At 41.1% G+C, this 22,119-nt stretch overlaps 1 protein-coding gene across 2 annotated transcripts in view; it reads right to left on the bottom strand.

Annotated features, from left to right (window-relative positions):
• Window positions 1–935: 935 nt before the first annotated feature.
• Window positions 936–22,119, bottom strand: part of POR (cytochrome p450 oxidoreductase) — a 70,486-nt gene continuing 49,302 nt past the window's right edge. For both annotated transcript variants that reach the window (XM_077296275.1, XM_077296277.1), the window contains 12 exons: window positions 20,953–21,102; window positions 18,393–18,517; window positions 17,202–17,291; window positions 16,892–16,990; window positions 16,259–16,375; window positions 15,325–15,443; window positions 14,354–14,535; window positions 10,123–10,272; window positions 8,475–8,742; window positions 7,175–7,320; window positions 6,292–6,377; window positions 936–2,877 (listed from right to left, as the gene is read on the bottom strand). In XM_077296275.1, coding sequence (XP_077152390.1) covers window positions 2,733–2,877; window positions 6,292–6,377; window positions 7,175–7,320; window positions 8,475–8,742; window positions 10,123–10,272; window positions 14,354–14,535; window positions 15,325–15,443; window positions 16,259–16,375; window positions 16,892–16,990; window positions 17,202–17,291; window positions 18,393–18,517; window positions 20,953–21,102 — 1,677 coding nt within the window. In that variant the 3' untranslated portion in view covers window positions 936–2,732. The remainder of the gene's footprint in view (window positions 2,878–6,291; window positions 6,378–7,174; window positions 7,321–8,474; window positions 8,743–10,122; window positions 10,273–14,353; window positions 14,536–15,324; window positions 15,444–16,258; window positions 16,376–16,891; window positions 16,991–17,201; window positions 17,292–18,392; window positions 18,518–20,952; window positions 21,103–22,119) is intronic.

Raw genomic sequence — 22,119 nt, 5'->3', positions numbered from 1 at the left:
GGGATGTGCAAACCTGCCCAAGCAAATGTCCAAAATAAAAGTCAAACAGATAATAAATAAATTGGATTCCTCATCATAATCCCCATCTTTTGTACGGTTTCGTCTTGTGCGTGTAAATTGGCTTTTTGGAATGTTTGAAGTCACGACAGGAGGTGAGGAATCCAATTATTTAAAGAATCAATTTTTAGAAAGAGGGTACTGTGAGACATCTCTGGAGAAGGTCAGGCAAGAGGTTAGGGCCGTCCCTAGAGGGAATTTGATTTATGGAACATAAATGGTCATTGGCCCCTGTACATGTCCGTCTTCTACGGACAGGTGACGTCACCGCTAAACCACGCCCCTCGCACGCTACGCTACTACACGTCGGCGCCTTCGGCCGAGGCAAACCGCCGGTTGTTGCAGAGAGGAATCCAGGAGCCACCTGTGGTGCAAAGGGAGGACGCTCCCCAACTGTGGACTCAGCTCAGCGAGCTGCATCACCAGAGACTTCGGGCACATACAAGTGCCGCTCTAACTAGTCTGGGAACGGACAACAGCTATAGATGTGAAAGGAGTGTAAAATGTTACTGGAATTTGGATAGGTCTACAGCTCTGTATGTCAATTGAGTGTAAGATGTAACTGCAGCAGCACTGGTGGTTAATGGAATGAAAGGAATGTAAAAGGAACTGTGGCCTCCCAAGATCTAAGTTTGCGCATGCGCATCCTTCGGTAGTCCTTTTCCCAAAGCCCACCTCCGGCATATCACTGGATAATCCACTCTGCTCAACGGAGCCATCACCTTTTGAGATCCCGGCACTGTGCATGATTTATAGGTTTGCAGCCAAAACTGGACTTGGACAAGCTTGAAGTTCATTGGCAGGTTCTGATTTATTCCATGGAACAAAATATAATAAGGAGTTGCAAGGACGAAGGAAACAAAAGGCATACACGAGTATAAATTTAAGATGTATATTTTATTTCAAAGGTTAATGTATATTTAAAATTATTTACAATCAATTGACAATATCATTTTATTAAAAGCTTATTTTGAAAAGGGCAAGAAAAAAAATGAATTTTTGTTTAAACACAATGCACACAGGAAGGTTAAAATGATGGGACATCAACAGACCAAAGAGGAGATTGCATAAAAAAAAACAAGACAGACCATACATAAGATAGCATGAAAAAAACAAATCTGTGATGACAGATAGAACCCCGGAGGAACCATGACTACTAGTTCACCTAGTTCTGTGTAGAATCAGGATGAAGAATTTTAATGTGACTCCTGAAACACATATTACAATAGCCCATAGGCTACAATACTAGTAAACATGAATGCCAAGTTTGAAGTCATCCACTCCATTTCTTCTTGTCTGATGGGATTTACAGATTATACACAAAGATGTAGGGAGAAATAGAAATAATAAAAAAAAACAAAAAACTTTCCAATGATGAATATTTGTGGTAAAAAAAAAAAAAAAAAAAAAAAAGTGGGCAGACATGTCCATGTGAATGCAGCCCAAATAAAAGAACAGCATTTATACCTCTTATCAGGAGGTCCTGTAATTTCTCAGTTTACCCATGATGTCCACCACTCTTCAGAAGAGCCATTTACGCACAACCTATATTACCGTGACCTTGTCAAATCTCCTGAATCAAGTTACTGTACAACAAACTGATTCAACACAATCCCATCTCAGACGAATAAAAAGTTCATCCAGAACTATTTAGACTACAAGATATCGTGAAATAAATAAGGTGCGGGGGATGGGTATCTACAACTGTTTGCATTTGGGAATGATTGGTTATCGAGTCTGTCCGAGAAAAATCATAGAAAAATGTTTAGAATTAGATCTCGGATGTAACAATCGATCTTTAGACGCAGGTATGATTTGGGATGCTGAAATGTAAATGCAGCGCAGCAACCGTCCGGACAGCTGTGGCGTTTCACAGCACGTCGGGCTTCATCTGAAAACCCATGATAGTCGTCTTGTATAATAAGGAAAACCTCTAGAATAAATGGGGAGATGCTCCAATGAACAGACATAATATACAGTAGAGTTATTTATCAAGCTCATCTCATGATGGCAATTAATGGACTGGAGAAAAGCCTTGAATGTATAAGGCACAAAACAAAAAAAGCTTTTTTTCTTTTTACAGTTTTATTAATCTTATTCATGATCTAATATGGGGAGAAGAGCTTAGGAGGTTCTCTTTATACCGTCAAGCCTCAATCTACCAGTTCACGCAGATAAAAACTGACATTCTCCTTTCTTTGTATTTAAGGTAATAAGCAAAGTTGCACAAAGAATTGTATACCCTCATTTGTAAAACTAGTATCAAAAGTTAAAATATACCAGATGCGTGAACGTAGGATAGATTGTAGCTCATCCACTGTTAACCGGAACATAATACATAAAAACAGCCACATGATAAGAAAAGTATGCCATGTGAATGACAAAAAAAAACAAATCAAAAAACAATTTTCTGAACAACACATCCTTTGAGACAAACTACAACTAAAAAAAAGTCCATGTGCATCACACCGACTGACCATGGATATCCTACTGGCCTGGACAGTTTGACTGGTACAAAACATAATTTGAGGGACTATATTTAGAACCGTACTACACCAGCTGCATCACTTAAAAACAATTCTAAAAGATAGTGTCAATTCGATTTACGTAAACTGGCTCATGCAGATCTCCAACAGTAGCTCTGGACAGTCCTCCTTTGGTAGGCTTTGGGTTTATTAACTCCAGACATCCTGGGAGTAACGGCCCTTGGTCATTAGTTTTTTGATGTAGTCCACTGCCTGGCTGTGATCCATCTTTCCATACTCTTCGACAATGTCATAGAAAGTGTTCTGCACGTCACGAGCCATATTGCGGGCATCACTGTAAGGCGTAAATAAAGGCAATGATTACTCATGCTTATCATCAAGGGATATTAGAGGGAGTGTGTCAACAGAATATTACCTATTATTCTATTCTTTAAATAAGGTTTTAACCCCTTAACCCCCCAAGTTTTTTTTCAGTTTTGCGTTTTCGTTTTTCGCTCCCCTCCTTCCCAGAGCCATAACTTTTTTTATTATTCCTTCAATATGGCCATGTGAGAGCTTATTTTTTGCGGGACGAGTTGTACTTTTGAACAACATCATTGGTTTCACCATGCCGTGTACAAGAAGTCGGAAAAAAAATTCCAAGTGTGGTGAAATAGCAAAAAAAAAATGCAATCCCATACACTAAATGCTACCTGACCTGCCATTATGATTCTCCAGGTCATTACGAGTTCATACACACCAAACATGTCTAGGTTCTTTTTTATCGAAGTGGTGAAAAAAAATTCCAAACTTCCCAAAAATTTGCCCAATTTTCCGATACCCGTAGCGTCTCCATTTTTCGTGATCTATGGTCAGGTGGGGGCTTATTTTTTGCATGCTGAGGTGACGTTATTAATGATACCATTTTGGTGCAGATATGTTCTTTTGATCGCCCGTTATTGCAATATTGCGGCGACCAAAGAAAATGTAATTCTGCGGTTTTTAATTTTTAATTTTTTTTTTTATTGCTACGCCGTTTAGCGATCAGGTTAATCCTTTTTTTATTGACAGATTGGGCAATTCTGAACCTGGCGATACCAAATATGTGTAGGTTTTTTTTTTTTTATTAATGTTTTATTTTCAATGGAGCAAAAAGGGGGGTGATTTGAACTTTATTTTTTTTCATATTTTTTAAAAACTTATTTTTTATTTTATTTTTGCCATGCTTCAATAGCCTTCATAGGAGGCTAGAAGCTGGCACAACTTGATTGGCTCTACTACATAGAGGCAATTCTCAGATCGCCTCTATGTAGTAGAATTACAGTATTGCTATGAGCACCGACCACAGGGTGGTGCTCACAGCAATCCAGCATCAACCACCATAGAGGTCTCAAGGAGACCACTGATTGTCATGCAGATGCGCTGATGACCCCCGATCACGTGACCGGGTCACCAGTGAGCGCATTTCCGGCCGGATTGACAGCGGCATTTAACTAGTTAATAGGCGCGGGCGGATCGCGATTCCGCCCGCGCCTATTGTGGGCACATGTCAGCTGTTCAAAACAGCTGACATGTCCTGGCTTTGATGCAGGCTCACCACCGAAGCCCACATCAAAGCGGGGGTACTATTCCATCCGATTGCAGAAAGGTGTTAATGATTTTTTTAAATTCAATGTTATGTAATATTTTTCTATTAAAAAAAATCTTGTAACTTTGACCCGGATTCATATTCTATACAGAAGACTTTTTATTACAGACAGGGTCGCAATAAGAGGTAATACCATTTATATCAGTGTTTCCCAAACTCCAGTCCTCACGGACCCCAACAGGTTGTGTTTTCAAGATTTCCTTAGTATTGCACAGGTGATGGAAGTATCAGGAGTTCTCTCACTTGTGCTGCAGTATGGAAATCCTATAAACATGACCTGTTGGGGTCCGCGAGGACTGGAGTTTGGGAAATACTGATCTATACCAACGACAAGGAGACATCACAGATCATCCGCTCTCCCTTCACAATGTCCTTTACCCTAACAAGAGTCCTCATTATGTACTTCAGTAAAGCCAAGTAGTATCTCAGTCAGCCTATTGCTGCTAATCTACAAGTGGCTTTCCTAAAAGAGAATTTAATACAAATAGTCATATAAAGAAAAAAAAAGACTGAAGGGTAAATATCAAAAAGGTGCTGTAAACCCTGACCCCCAAACAGATGTAAAGAGAAATTAGGTCATTAGCCTAGAAAGGCCAGTCTCCGCACAAAGATCTTTGACACCATCAACTTGAAAAGAAGGGGTTGTCTGGCACTGCTCAGTTCCTCATCGGTGATGATGGCACATACAGTATTGGCAGGCATCATGTACATTTCCTATTCTAATGAATAAGACATGCACAAAAAATGCCGACTGCGAACCTGCTGGGCTGCAAGTACAAGGTCCCAAAGTCATCGACATCACTCACATCCCATTGCGAAAATGAGCACAACCCCTTCCATTGTTCAAGTGGGCCTAAACTAAAAATCAATAAAAAGTTGTACCATTTTGTGGGTACAAGTAATCTGGATCAGCCTTAAACAAACCTGTGAATTGTGCATTATCCTATTACTTTTCCCCTCCCGTCTCCTACTTTTAGCTAATGTACCAAGTATTAGGAAAAAGAGAGCAGAAGGAAGAGAGAAGCAAATGGTAACAGGAACAAATTACACAACTTTTGTTTTTAGTCAGCGGTCAGTGTTTTGCTGCCCCTTTGGACTTTGTTTGACCTTCTCTCCCTCTTTACATAGTGTACTAGATTATTGGTGGCTCAGTGGGTAACATTGTTGCTTTGCAGTGCTGGGGGCCTTGGTTCAAATTGCACCAAGGACAACATCTGCAAGAAGTTTGTATATTCTCCCTGTTGTAACGTGCTAGGTCATTGTGGTAGTGACATAAGCAGACATTCCACATAAAGAAATTGTGGGGCTTTATTTTCAGCCAAAAAGGTAACAAGCAGTAAAGAAACCAAAACAAATATAGACTTGCCCAGCTAATGGCTAACTAACATACCACACCACGCGACCAGGGATGTATGTGGGCTTGCCTCTCCAGCCACCCAGCATTTAGCTCATTTAAGCACTGTACATATCCCTCCTCAGGAACACATCAGTCTCGGAGGCTGTGACACTGAGGCTTTTTTTCTTCAGCCTTTTCTGTGTCAGTAATAACACGACCTCTCAGCTGAGCTGGCTAAGCCTCCGGCAAAACCTGTACTAGAGCGGGAGTAGGAGTGATGAGTCCCACCACTAAATCCTCCTTATCACTCCAATAAAACAGCTCAGCACCTAAGCTGCTGCCCCAACCAGTACTAACCAACTTAACTTTCTAGGAAACATATACACTCCAACCAGTATCTTCCAAGTCGGTCGCCTTCACTGTGTTTGTGTGGGTTTCCTCCCCTACTCCAAAGACATACTGATGGGGGCTAAGGGGATAGCGATGATTAGGTCTGTAAGGCGCTGTGTAATTAATGGCTCTATAAAAGGGAGCATAATAGTGTCTGATCAAAAAAGTTGAAATACAGTTCAGTTTTATATTTTGGACATTTGCCCCATTGAAGTCATGCTGCAGTGTACATAGATGCCATGTAGCATCTCTGGCTCAGAAGGTTTTTCAGTGGGAAGCCAACGCGCACTAGAATTACCTTCTTCAGGAGTGGAAAGAAAGCCATGCTATAGAGAAGGGAGCTACAGATACCCGGACTTCCATATTGAATGGAGTCCTATACACAGGACACTTACCCGCACACATAGATATGAGCATTTTCCTCACTAATCAGCTTCCACACATTTTCCTTGTTTTTCTTTAGAAGATGCTGGACATAAACCTGTAAGAAGAGATACAGATATAAAACTCTACAGAGAGCTAGCCCCTTCACCAAATCATGACCTACTAATGTAATTCTAGATATAACAGACTTTCAAGTGAAAAATGCCATTAAATGGTCAATGGCAAAAAAATCTAAAAGCTGCACATATAGATACTGCAAATGGTTTTCTAAAATATTCCAAAATGTGAAAGGGGCACTGAAGTCTGGTAATCTAGCATGCTGCCTGATCCATGTGGACACGTATAACAGGATTAGGCATCATTCAGACGTACGTATTTTGTGTTTTTTCACGATACTGCACTTACCCATTATAATCTATGATGCCATTTTTTTTTTTGTCTATAGGCCTAGTAAAAAAAAAAAAACGTACAGCACACCGATGGCAATAGTGTACTGTACGTGTTCAACATTGCAAAGGATGGGAGAAGCTTTGTCATTGATAAATAAATGAGTGACAAACACTGATCCAAAACACTGACGACACCAGTACCATTTTCCACACGGACGTGTGAATGAGGCCTTATTCGCCCAAGTCTGACATAGGCTACGTGCAGACCGTGGACCACATCCAGCACTGTGTCGGTTCCTATCTGGACAAAGACTGTAAACATGACAGAAGTAGGGGCATATTCACACTAATTCTTGTGTCGTCATCTTAGACCCTTACACTGGCACACTACTCAATTTCCCAGTGTGGAATATTTTAATGATCCATATTAGTCAGAAATAAATTACAGGAATGGGAGAAGGACAATACATATTCTCAAAATCCAAGTGACTCTTCAGTGCTTTACCTTTTCTTTCTGATCCCGGGAGAAGGCAACATTCAGCTGGGTGAGGACATCATCTTTCTTAAATTTAGCAAGTTCTTCTTTGTACAGATAATCTTCACTTTCATACCGGCAGCCATAATACAAGACGGTCTCTCCAACCTCCTTACCTGCACAACATAGCAAAAGGTCACAAACTCCCCACCAGATCACAGGATTGTCAGCACCGTGATATTACGGTGAATTCACACAGAATTTTCTGTAAATGGGCCATTAATATAAAATGTTTAAAAATGCAGGGTTTGCCGAAATCTGTGCGTTTGCCACAGAAACAACCCCATTCAGTTGGAACCGATGTTCAGTCAAGAATTTCTGAAACAAATCTGCTGCATATGAATACATCCTGAAGAAAGGACAATGACAGGCTTGCCATTAGACGTACATTCTTCCCATTAACTAAACAGGACTACTTTGGGTGAAGTATGACCCCATTTTACTCTCTCTATATCCCCCCACCTCATTTCAGTTTGAGAAGTTTAATAAATAACAGACTCTTGACCCAGAATTTATGTACTGGAGCTCCAAAAACTGATCTCAAACTATATGATATGTGAAGCTCATGCATGTCATGTATCTCTGTATCTTCATATAGAAATCATCACCAGAACTAAGTAGACCAAAAATATCCATAGTGCATAGGTCGATAAGCGATTAGAGGTGCAATTGGTCACCTTTTTACCCTTTTGGTAGAAATAAGAACCTAAATGTGAGTGCAAATATATTCCAGGAAGAGTAAAGGGTGAGAAAACATGAAAAGAAAAGTTACTGCATCACCCTCCCTTGGGGTCCTTGGAGGTTGTATGGGGAAAGATAACAGTTGAAGGCTTTGATTTTTCTTTCTGCACCTATATTATTACTATTTGAAAGCTAGGGACGCTAATATAACAACAAAAAATGTAGTTCTTGTTCTCAGGGTGTAAAGATGGTGATTGCGGATAGGGTGCACCCTGTGGAAGAAGGGGAAAGTGAAGACTGGGAAGAGAGAGTATAATTAATTCATTTATTCTAAATGTGTAAGTGAAGAACACCAGGCAGTGGGTAATACAGGAAAAGGGCCAGGATGGGGCCAAGACAGAGGACATTATTATAAAATGAGGGCCGGGACAGGGGAATTTATTACAGGAAGGGGCCCTGATGGAGAACAACAGTGGGAAGAGTGCTGCAGAATAGAGCAGTCAGATGTATGCGTTACTTTCTGCAGAGACGAGTCCCTGGCTTGAAGTCAGAACGATTTATAAATCATGGGCTTAGTACATTCACTCACCTTGCTGTTTCAGCCATTCCCGCTCTTGGATGAATCCCACAAATGGAGCGATACCTGTGCCAGGTCCAATCATAATAATCGGTGTGCTGGGTTTGAATGGCAGTCGGAACTGAGATTTACGGACATACATGGGCACAAATGATTTGTGGCCATTGTCCGTTGGCGGCTTGTTTTTAAGCCAGTTTGTAGCAACCCCTTTGTTGTGTCGTCCAGTCTTGGTCTCATATTCTACTACAACCGCACAGATGTGAATGGAGTTGGAATGGACCTATATTATGGTGCACAACAGACGTGAAGGAGAAAATGCTGAGCCAGTCTTTACAATAGCAATAATTACTATACAATAACAAAACATATATATATACATATACATATATATATATATATATATATATATATATATATATATATATATATATATATATATATATATATATATATATATATATATATATATATATATATATATATATACACATACATATACACACACACACACTGCAACGCCGTAATCTAGGCGTCACGGGGAATGTTCCCTCAGCAGTACAAATGTACGGGTAACTATGGGGAACACATCTCTGCGTCAGGGAGTGTGTGTATATCAGACTTTCCAAGGACTCACCTCCTCATATAGAATTATTGAAGTGTCTGCTATAGTAGACAGTAGTATAGTAGCACCAAGGAGGAAGATTTAGGTGTCCTTTTGTAGTTATTGGCCACTGTACTGAGGAACTCTAGATAGGACATTGACCACTGTGCAATTAGGAACTATCGATAGGACACTCCATGTTTCTTTGCCATTATTTCTAAGTGATAGGTATGACTTATGGCGTCTACTCCCTCATAGATGACCTTATTATTGTACCTCCATATTTATCCTTAAATGGACCCATAATTACCCAAGGGTAAACTACTTTAAGAGGGGGAAATATTTGTTGCATTCGTACACCCGGTGTGCGTGATGCAAGATTGCTGAAGGTAAAGTGGGAACCCCTGGATTTAGGTATACTGCCTTGCTGTGATTTCTGTAGTGAAGCTTTGCCTATTATACAGTACCTGTAATTAATCTCTGTGGGTCACTACTGATGGGGTGGGGGGGGGGGGGGGGGAGGTGTAAGCTGGATGTTAGTCCTAAGGGGGACTCTGGATGTTGCTGGATGCAGATGTGACCCTCTATCAGGGCTGAATATGGCTCTCAAGGTAAGAAAGGTTGGGAACCAGTCTCTCACTTTTAACACTGCACAACTCTATATTTAGAAGCAATTGTGCTTTGTGTTTCAGCTTTGTCCAACTCAAATGACTTGCCAAAGCTTTACATGGAGATTTTATCTAATGGAAAATGGTGTTCAAAGGTGAACATACTGCAGATCTTCAGATAGACAGGTTAATATAGGTGTCTGATAAGGTGAGGAAGGTCGCCACTCCCTAGTCTAGCTCATTGAACACTTATAAGAACGCATCATCACGCTTTTTAACGATCTATTGGTACTATAGGGCAGTAGGGTAAGAATCTTACTTTCTTTGTCTTGGGGAATAAAATAATGAGTACTGTTAGTGGATATTAACATGGAAGACATCGATATAGACAAAAAGCCATCATAAAGCCATCACCAGGTTACTTGGGTTAATTAGTATCTAGATAACTTACTTTTGAAGAGGAGGCAATAGAGTAGTAACGGGCCTGCAGACGTGGCAATAACTCACAAAGATGATCAAGGGGAGGACGCAGTGAAGGCGTATCTTCGAGAATCGCCAAGATATTTCTCCTTGCTTCCAGAACCCAATTCAGGTACAAAGCCTGGACAAGATGAAATACTATGTATTAATATAATAATGCACAGTTTTTTTACCCCAAAGTTCCACTTAACCTAACTGTACTTAAAATACAAAAAAGTAACATTAATTGAGCATCTACAAGATGACAGCAGGTTGAGATATTGTTAAAAAGGTTGTCAGGGACATTCACACCGATTGCTGTAAGTCATCAATATCTGATTGGTGTGGGTACGATATCCAGCGCCGCAACTGAACACATCCGGCTGGCAATAGGAACAGTTTATCAGTGGGGTTCCTGGATGTCGCACCCCCACCAATCAGACACTGATGACCTATCCGAATGATAGGTCATCAATGTAAAAGTCCTGGACAACCCCTTTAAATTTTTCACCACAATGTGCTGGAGCTCTTAGGCTATGGGCACACGATACGGATTTGCTGCGGATCCGTAGTGGATTTTTCGGCACAGAAACGCTGCAGATGCGCACTGTGATTTACAGTACAATGTAAATCAATGGAAAAAAAAAAAAAAAGCTGTGCAGATGCTGCGGATTTAAAAGAAGTGCATGTCACTTTTGTGCGGATCTGCAGCGTTTCTGCACCCTTCCATTATTGAAATCAGCAGTGGGAAAAACTGCAGGAAATCTGCACAAAACCCGCACAAAATCTGCGATAAATCTGCACCTGCGGATTCTGCCAGGAGATGCGGATTTTGTGCAGAAAATTCTGCACCCTATTCCGCAACGTGTGCACATAGCCTTAAAGCGTATGTACACCTTCCCAACCATTTTTATATTGCTCCAACGCAAACATAAAAAAAAATTAAAAATCTACATTACAAATAGTCTTTATTAAAAGATTTTTTTCAATACCTACAACTCTTATGCCGACCTAGGCATCTAGATGGTAACAGACTGGAAACAAATCTATGTAGTGTAATGTAACAGATCCTCTTCCTCCAAACACTTCATATTAACCTACCAGGTAGGGGAGTAAGGAGTAAGGTGGTAGTATATCAAGCACTTAAAGATTGCTTGTTGATTGTCTCCATGGAGACACACAGGTCTACATAAAAGCTGCAGGCACAAAAATTAAGACATTGTGATTTAAGACTGCAAAGTAAAGTGAAATGCTCCTGCATATGTATCTGTGTATATGTGATGGAATCCACCGTGAGTAGATAGTTAGGCACAAAACCAGCTTTTTCTGTACAAGTATTCATATCGCACTTAGTGATAGCGGCCATCGGACAGCCATAAATGGTAACATAGAATGATGGCATATCACAGCTTTCCTCATCAGGAACACACATATCAGAAAAGGGGACATAACTAAGGCAACGTGCCCATGATTAGGAATAGCAGCGCTTTGGGCACATCTCACCTGCACTGCGCCCAAAACAGTGTTCTACATCAGAAGTACAGTGGATGGGATTTATAGGAACCCTGCCCACTGTGCTTCTATGTACCGCTGCGTAAACTCACCCGCGGTGCCGGATTACAAGCCGCAGTATGTTAATTATCTGCAGCGGAGGCTCTTGTCTCCCCTATGTAGTTTCACCTGTAGCCATTCATTAGATGCGGTAAATATTCATGGTTCATTGAACACATGGGGATTTACCTGCGTAATTAGAAAGAAGTGAAACTACGCTGCATTCAAAGCGCTATTTCCAGGAATCCCAGCCCCACAGTGAGAATAAATCAGAAGACACTGCGGGGCGGGATCTCGGGCAAGGCGGCCGCACAGGCGCAGTCAGCTAGACTGCATATGAGGACAGACGGGCAGCGCTCACTGCGCCTGCCCAAGGCAGGAGAAAAGAGCACAGGCGCCGGCTCATTTCAAAACAGCGCTGAGGAGGCAGCGCCAAGAGGACATGAGTGACGGATGTGTGGCGTCTGCAGCAGGGGGGGAAAAGACCTGCCTCCAGGACGGATTCAAGGTATTTGGGACAAAATTATAAAATGGATTATTTCTGAAGTTACAGCACCAATAACTAAAAGAGCCACCTTGTCAGAATGCAGCATTAGTGCTGCACAAGATGGCTCATTTAGTTACAAACGCCTGGGGGGGGGTGACAGGTTCCCTTTAATAGTGGTTTTTTTCACACGACTGGTTCCCTTTAGGAGAAAAACAAAAAACAAAACACAATTATGAACTAGATTTCTCCGTATATCTCTGTGCATGCCCTTAACCCATTCTGTACACTTATACCTTAACCCTTTCCGAGTTACCCTACTTTTAGAGCTCTAACCTTAAAATGGGTATGCTCATCTCCAAGATCCTATCAGAAAATGTAGTAGGTGTAATAATATTAGCAAATACCACCAACTGGAAATGTAGTGTAGCTCTTCATATTTGCTATGTCGATTTACCAATGTGCAGGCATTGCAGGAGCTTAGGTATCCATGGTCACGACCACTCATATAGTGACTCAGCTGTCAGAGGTCGTAACTATGGATACCGAAGCTACTGCAATGCCTGCACATGGGGTAAGCGACATAGCGAATTAGAAGAACTGTACTACATTTCTAATTGGAGGTATTTGCTAATAGATGGTAATACCCCTTTAAGTCTCCTTAGGAACAGTTAGCATTGTCAAGTGGGGGTGGCTGCGTATAAAATATAATGGGAAACATTAGTATTGAAATATTAATACCTAGACGGTATATCTGGGACTTTACAAAAATAAAAAAAATGTACCTAAGCACCATCAGGCAGGTAATTACAACCTACCTGCTTGTTGTACACGGCGACGGACACAACAGGCAGGTAAGTTGCAATCACCTGCCTGTTAATGCTTAACAAAAAATGTACTTATCGTTTAAAGGGATCCTGACAGCAGATACATCATGACCGATCCTCATTAGCATTGGCTGTAAGATCTAAGCCAAAGTAAGTTTGATGCTGAAAGGCGGTCTCCTGGCAGCATCACCCAACCCACTGCCCTAGATCGACAGGTCTCTCCCTGTGCGGCATGTATCATCTACCAGGTTCACTTTAACATAGGTGGACAGACTAATGCAGGTTTAAGACACCCAAGTGGACTGAAAAAATAAAGTATGGCGCTACACAAGCAAAATTTATTTTTTTAAATTGTTTTATTTTTTTTATTTTTTTTAAAAAAAGCACCGTAAGTGAAGGGGGAAAAAAAAGTAATGTTTGTATATCACTGCAACTCCAGTAAAAAAAATGCAATAAGAAACAATCAAAACATCGTAGGTACTCAAATAATAACAATACAAACATCAGGTCACCAAGTAAAAAACAAGTCTTCACATAGATTAAAAAAAAAAAAAATGATATAGGTGTCAGAAAAGGGAGACAAACTACATCTACATATATAATATATATTTATTTTTTAAAGTTTGGGAAATTGTACTGATCTGAAGAACAATGTCTCCCAAGTCATTGTTATCACAAAAAGAACGCCGTAAAAACAAAGTCGGAATCTTTATTTTTAACATTTCACTGCACTTCCACCTTCAGTACATTACATAGTAAAATGAATGGTGTCATTCAAAACCGCAACTCGTTCCACAGTAACAAAAAGCAAGCTTTCATATTTGTAGGTCAACAGTAAAAAAAAAAAAATAAATAAAATAAAATGTTTGGGCTTTTGAAAGAGGAGAGAAAAAAAATTGCAAAAAAAAAAAAAAAGCAGAAAAAATGTCAGGTAGGGGATAACATTGTAATTTTATGGAATTGTAACAACGACTTAATGCGAGGTATCATGTTGTCCCAGTGAATTAAATATGAAAAATATTACTTGTAGCTTGTGAAGACGTACAAAACCCTTTCACTGCCAGGGATGCATGTTATAATGGCTAGGACTAGAAATGCTTGCGGTGACTAGAATATAAAGTATAGAGCTTAGATCATTGATGAGAGCCATAGGAGTGAACAGCTAATCATTGCAGATCCACACATGATAAAAATACGGCCAGCTATACATTTCCTGTGCATCAAATATGAGTATTACAGGGCTGACCCAAATGCACCAGAAAAAAAGCCGCAGCTTGATAGCAGTACTGTGTTCGTAGAAGCAAGTAAACAAGCAATTTGCAAATTGCTTCCTACCCAACAAGACTGAGCTATTCGCTTACCTTGCCTTCAGGTGCAGAGGAGGCCATTTTACGCAGATTCTCTTGATCTTTTGGATCTGTGGCATACTGGGCAAGCTCATAAAGTACGTTGGTGCGAGGTGGATTGGTTATATCCAAGTAATAGGTGAGAGCTGTACGGTATGTGGTAGGGCAGGGAAACGGATGCTTCTTGTTGGATTCCTCTGCAGGAAAAAGAAATGACAAAATATTAAACCAATTTCAAAGCAATGACTAAAAATGAAGAATGTGATTTTAAAAGGTTCCATTCTTTTTGCTGGGGGCATGTGTTTTATGAATCAATGAAGGAACTGTGCGTATGTGAGAACAATGAGCAGTATACATTACGAGGCACTATATTACTGCTCCTGTAACGGCATAAAAAAAGTGCTTCAATGCGACTTCCTAAGGCATTAACCTGGCCATACTCATTAGATGTCTGTTGGCGAAAAGATGCTTCATCCAACGGCCGCCTGTCCCACTTGGTTTAGCGCTCCTGTCTATGAAAAAGACGCTGACAAACATCTCTGCCAGCAAGTTGTCTCCTGGAGAACTAATTAAGCGGCAGTCCAATATTGGATATGCCAAAAGCGACATCTTCCCCAATGATCAGTTGTCCGATGACCCCATACAGTGTCGGCCCGACCCGTCATTATCAGATGACATTAGTCTTTGTTAGAGCAGGTTTTAAGTGTCATACATTTTTTTTTTTTACATATAAGTGAAAGAAGCCTAAAGAACTGTGTATTGTGCTGTTGAGTCACTCATCACTATGATCTTCATATTGTGAAGCAGATACCAAGTTCCAGTAGATAGCACAAAGCCTGTGTAATCTACTCTTATCTGCCTTTCCTAGAAAAGCACACGCAGTTCAGAACATCACATGCAACAGGCTATGCCCGGCCAGGACATTAGGCTTGTATGGAGCTTGGTTGTATGAGGTCAAGGACAAAGTTTACCTTAGAGAAACTTACCATCAAGGTTGTTCAGAGAGATCACAATGTCAAGGTCTACTCCCAGAATTTCTCCAAGTTTGTTAACTATTGAAGACTCGTTAGCTGGATAGACTGCCACGTGATCACCTGACTCATACCTAAAAGGACAGACAGGATCAGGAAAGAGTATTTTAAGTGAATGCTTTTTAAAGAGTCTCTAACAATAATGTTATCAACATTATCAGACATAAGATAGTCTGCAAATAATCTGATGTCATAACAGACATGAAAGTAGAAGAAAATCTTCGCCTCAAATTCTGAGGTAGCACATCTCTTCATCATAATTATCAGTCTAGTTAAAATTCACTCACTACAAACTGTACTTTAGAGATATTCCTTTAATATTTAGATCTTTAAGCCACTGGTTCTTTAGGTCATCACAAATTCTTATTTTAGTAGGTTTCAACACGACTGCCTCTCAAATTCCCTTTTAGCTAAGCTAGCAATAGATACTGGCCATTCACACCATGAAGTTCCACATTCTGGCTCATAGATGGTAGAGAACCCCTTATGGGTCTTCCATATACACTAATTGGGCACATTGGAGGTGTCAGACAAACCATATAAACAGCTGCTCCACTGCTTCTGTATGGACAACCTTTCCTAACTGGTCATCAACATCAGCTCGATGGGAATCCAGCACCAATCAGCTATCTTCAGAGCAGTTGGATGCTACCAGTTGAGGAGCTGAGCACCGCCAATTGTGTAGTGGCCGCAGCCAGGTTATTCATTCTAATAGGGGTGGATCTGCAGTACCTGGCAACAGTACTTCGATGTATACTATAGTGCACACACAGATATAATATATATTTATTTCCAATCTATAAATATATTTACTACACACACACGTCTGCATGATCAGAGTAAAATGTAATCTTGCAATTTTGACATTAGGATTTAAATACAAAATTACCTGATCTTTGAGCCAGTAATATCAAGTTCCAGATGCATCAAATGTCTTTCTCCAGCTTGGTTAAGTTTTCGGTTCACAGATACAGTGGCCAGGAATGGATTTTTGGCATCAAAAGGTCTGGATGGAAGAAAAGTGTTCAGTCTTGGTCCAAACACCAGGATTTATAAAATCACTAAAGGCCTCCCGTGCACATTGGCTGAAAGTCAGACAAAACCCAGACGATCATCTGATGTGTATGAGAGCCTCCCATTTGTCTCCAGACAAAAAGTCAGGGGCAAATGGAATTTCAACGGCCAATGAATTTGCTTTTAAGACAGAAAAGTTAAAAATAAATAAACCCTTGGCCGAGCAGAGCGCTCATGAGCGAGATGGAGTCGGTAGAGATAGTTGTTGGCTGAATGTACAGTATGTTTGGCCAACGGCTCTCTAATGTGCATGGCCAGCTTAAGACGTGTTTCTCAGTGTCAACTTGATGACATGACAACAAAGCACTAGGAGAAGGGACCCATATTTAAGCATAGTCCTGTCCCTTTCCACCAAAAAATGCTGCATGTGACAGCGAGTGTAGGAACGAAAACAAGCTCCAAGAAACGGGACTTACAGATGGGAACTGACACAGTAATTGAAACTCACGGTTTTTGTGTCTCATAGCTCTTAAGACGGCCCATCTCCCCAGTGTAGACCTTATTCATATTTTCATCTGTGTGCACGACAAGTTCATACTGACGAATACTGCCAAGGAAAGAAAAAGACGAGTTTACATTTGGGTACAGCCACACTTCCTACTTTATATATCATGTCTATGTGTAAATTAGATTAGCAGTAAGTATGAATAGTTTTTTGGATGCTTATTTTTACCAGGAAGGGCACCAAGGTGTGGTACTTTCTAACTTACTGTGTGGCCTAGGCTACAAAGTCAACCAAGGAAGTAGCTGCATCTTACCTGGATTCATCACCCGTGGCTTCAACACCAAAGTGTTCACACACTGCAGGCCAAAACTGCTCCCGCCATGTGATAAAATCTTCCTCCAGACTGAGAGATGAGATAATGAGAAACACAGGTAAGGATTAGTTTTATTTACAGAGGATAGCCACCGGAATTCAGAGGAGCCCAATGATGGGAACCACTAATATTTCCACAAATTAAAGTGCAGAGTGAATTTGGGAAGAACGGCAAATCATGCATGTCAGAAAATCAGTCATCGAAATCTGCCACTTGTTTTATGGTTCTGAGCTTCACAAAGCACTGCAGCTATCAGATGGGATCTTGCAACAACTAAAGGTACCTTCACACTAAGCGACGCTGCAGCGATACAGACAACGATGCCGATCGCTGCAGCGTCGCTGTTTAGTCGTTGTGTGGTCGCTGGAGAGCTGTCACACAGACGGCTCTCCAGCGACCAACGATGCCGAAGTCCCCTGGTAACCAGGGTAAACATCGGGTTACTAAGCGCAGGGCCGCGCTTAGTAACCCGATGTTTACCCCGGTTACCATTGTAAAAGTTAAAAAAAAACAAAACAAAAAAAAACAAAAACACATACTCACATTCCGGTGCCCGGCGTCCGCTTCCCTGCACTCTTCCTGCATCCTGTGTCAGCGCCGAACATCTCCGGCATCTCCCACAGAGCACAGCGGTGACGTCACCGCTCTGCTTTACGGCCGGCACTTACACAGGATGCAGGAGGAGTGCAGGGAAGCGGACGCCGGGCACCGGAATGTGAGTGTTTTGTTTTGTTTTTTTTTACTTTTACAATGGTAACCAGGGTAAACATCGGGTTACTAAGCGCGGCCCTGCGCTTAGTAACCCGATGTTTACCCTGGTTACCAGTGAAGACATCGCTGGATCAGTGTCACACACACACACACCGATTCAGCGATGTCAGCGGGAGATCCAGCGACGAAATAAAGTTCTGGACTTTCAGCAACGACCAACGATCTCACAGCGGGATCCTGATCGCTGCTGCGTGTCAAACACAACGATATCGCTATCCAGGACACTGCAACGTCACGGATCGCTAGCGATATCGTTGTAAAGTCGCTTCGTGTGAAGGTACCTTTACTGTGACAAGAAGAAAAAACCCAAACCTGTTTTCTATAGCACTTAAAGTAAAATTGTGAACACGAAGCACTCACTTGCCATCATCATCTCCACTTCCTAACTCAAAGATTCTTTCAGCACCTAGCTCTTCTAGCCTTTTGTCCACATATTTGCCCATGGCATTAAAGTGCTCATACGTCTTATTTCCAAGGCCAAACACCTACAAAAGGAGGAGAAAACACTGTTAAACTCAGTGGTAAAGAAAAATAAATTAAAAATGTGGAAAATGAAGCAGAGATTTTTGACACCTATTTCAGGCTTTTCACCACTTTCTTGCATGTAAATATCTTAAAGTATAAACTTTTATAACACATATACAGTGTGTATATGTATGTATACACCTATATATAAATATACATATAGTTATATGTATGTGAATATACACTGTTCAAAAAAATAAAAGTGAGCACTTAAACCGCATAATGTAACTCCAAGTCAACCACACTTCTGTGTAATCAACACCAATTGTGAATCAATTTCTCCTGCTGTTGTGCAAATGGAACAAACAACAGATAGAAAATATAGGCAATTAGCAAGACAACCACTATAAAAGGAGTGGTTCTGCAGGGGGTGACCACAGACCATTTCTCTGTTCTCATCCTTTTTTGGCTGTTTTGGTTACTTTTGCATTTTGTCATTGCTCTCACCCCTAAAGGTACAGTAGCATGAGGCAGTGTCTACAACCCACAGAAGTTGCTCAAGTAGCAGAGCTCATCCAGGAAGGCACATCAATGCGAGCTGTGGCAAGAAGGGTAGCTTTGTCTGTCAGAGTCCAGGGCATGTAGCAGATATCAGGAGACAGGCCAATACACCAGGAGACGTGTAGGGGCTGTAGGAGGGCAACAACCCAGCAGCAGGACAGCTACCACCTCCTTTGTGCATGGAGGAACAGGAGAAGCACTACCAGAGCCCTGCAATATGAACCTCCAGCAGGCCACTAACATCCATGTGTCTGCTCAAACTGTCAGAAACAGGCTCTATGAGGGTGGTACGAGGGTCTGACATCCACAAGTGGGTGTGGAGCTTACAGCCCAACACCGTGCAGAGCGATTGGCATTTGCCAGAGATTCGACATTGGCCTTATGTGGTCTTCACGGATGAGAGCAGGTTCACACTGAGCACATGACAAGAGTCTGGAGACACAGTGGAGAATGTTTTGCTGCCTGCAACACCCTACAGCATGACCAGTTTAGCAGCGGAGTCAGTAATGGTGTGGGGAGGCATTTTTTTGGGAGGGCCATACAGCCCTCCATGTGCTAGCCAGAGGTACCCTGACTACCATTAGGTACCGGGATGAGATCCTCAGACCCATTGTGAGACCATATGCAGATGAACTGGGCCCTGGGTTCCTTCTGATGCATGACAATGCCAGGCCTCATGTGGCTACAGTATGTCATTTGTTCCTGCATGATGAAGGCATTGATGCTAGGGACTGGCCTGCCCGTTCTCCAGACCTGAATCCAATCGAGAACATCTGAGACATCATGTATTGTTCCATTCACCAAGGCCACGTTGCACCTCACACTGTCCAGTTATCTGATGCTTTAATCCAGGTTTGGGAGGAGATCCCTCAGGAGAACATCTGCCACCTTATCAGAAACATGACCAAGCGTTGTAGGAAGGTCATACAGGCACGTAGAGGCCACACACCCTACTGAGCATCATTTCCTTGTCTTGAGGCGTTTCCACTGACGTTAGACCAGCCTGTAATTTGATTTTCCACTTTGATTTTGAGTATCATTCCAAATCCAGACCTCCATAGGATATTACCTTTGATTTATATTGATCATTTTTATGTTTTATTGTTCTCAGCACATTCCACTATCTAATGAATAAAGATTTGCAACTAGAATATTACATTCAGTGATATATACATAGATCATATACACACACAAAAAAATGCAATGTTCTTTCAAAGGTAAGCATATTGGTGACGGTCTATGTCCAGTCACCTAAATAAAGATTCAATACAAAGCATAGGTTACATAGCGTTGCACTTTTATCACCTGAGCTGCGCATCTGTTTTTTGTTTTTTTTTTGAGCAATCAATGGGGGTTTCAATACCGAACTGCCACCTATATCCTTGAACTCAAATTATAAAGGTTTAGTTACCCATTTAAGTATTATTCCCATCTTCAAATGTATTGTTGGACCTTTTAAATACAAGAAATTTAGCAATTTATTTCTTATTATTTATCAGTTCTTGAGATATTAACACATCTTTTGCTTACAACTTGTTGCCTTCGAGACAGACTACCACTTTTTGACAGCAGAGCACGCGCGGTTATTACAAGCTTTTGTATTGAGCTTGTAAAGCACTGTTTTGAAGCTAGCTCAGTTACCGCTTAACCCCAGCCAGCTTCAACGGAGTACGTAAAAGCTAGGATAGCAGAAGTGATCGGTCTCCTAGGCAACGAGATGTAAAACAAAAAGAAACAAAAAAGTGTTAGTAGCTCAAGAATGGATGCAAATTTTAGCAAGCAGTAACTTGTAAAAGTGCTTGTTTTTTTAGAATACAGTCTACAATTACCGAACAGCAAATTGATTTCTAGTATGTGCCCATTAATGCCTTTCATTATTAACAATAGCACTCACAGCGAATTTTAGTCCAGACAGATCGACATCTGCCTCCTGCAACCAATCGTAGAAGTCCTGAGCGTTATCTGTAGGGTCCCCTTCACCATATGTCGCCATGCAGAACACAGCAAGAGAGTTGTCAATGTCCGTAAGCCGACTAAGATCCGCCTGCAGAACACAAACATTTCATATAATATATGGGGTACTGACAAAATCTATATACGTACTAAACCATTTTCATCTGTTATTGAGCAATAACTGGGGAAATAGAAAATCTGGAAAACATTTGTGATATATTTAGGGGAGCGCCGTGGCGTTCCTCTCCGTCAAAGTCATGGACACAATTACACTATTTTTGTAATAGCAAGATGGCCATGATATTACAGAAAGCGACTCCCCGGCAACCATAACATCCAGGATTCCCACAGCACACTAATGAAGCCCCTGGTTAAAATTCAATCACAAAAGAATGTGTCTGGCTTCCATTGTTTGCACGGCTTCATTAACATAAGAATGGGTTACTATTGCTGCTTTTTGGATTTTTTTTCCCTTTTATAGAAAGGCTGTTTTTAATAACTCCTATTAGCTGCATGCACAGTCCATTGGTGGGGCTCGATAATTGATTAAACATGCAGTCAGTGGCACAGGCAATCCTGGCAGATCTGCACAAAAGACTCGACAGTTCAACTATTCAGTCCGAAAACACAATAACCACAGCACAGGAAAGTTATTGTGCGAGGTGACGTGAAACAGAGACAAAGGTAAAACTAATGCAATTTCAAGTAACAGTATTTCACTAGAATAGTTGATGTGTCTCTTTAATAGTGAAATAAACCTCTCCTTCCACCCTTAGTGCCAACAGTCCAAACCCATCATTGCTCATACATTTCCTCATTATCCTTTATCAAATTTAAAGTTCAATGCAAGCTAAAGAGAATCTGACAATCAGGTCAAAAGTGGCCAGCTCTTGCTCATAATTTATTCCTGCTGCTCCCCAAAATTCTATGCTCGTACTTTTTTTTTCCAATCCGCCATACGGTTGCAGAGATCTTGGCTCTTTAATTTAGTGCTATTTTTAGAATATTTTCCAAGGGGGCTGATTAGGCCACTCTGTATTATTACCCTGTGAGCCATACCCCCTTGTAAAGACCATACAAATTAGGACAAAAGTAAAAAGTCCCACGT

The sequence above is a fragment of the Ranitomeya variabilis genome, chromosome 3, assembly GCF_051348905.1.
Source record: "Ranitomeya variabilis isolate aRanVar5 chromosome 3, aRanVar5.hap1, whole genome shotgun sequence".
Taxonomy (NCBI): domain Eukaryota; kingdom Metazoa; phylum Chordata; class Amphibia; order Anura; family Dendrobatidae; genus Ranitomeya; species Ranitomeya variabilis.
Note: the sequence above shows the minus strand (reverse complement) of the source record. Positions and strands in the feature narration are given on the sequence as shown.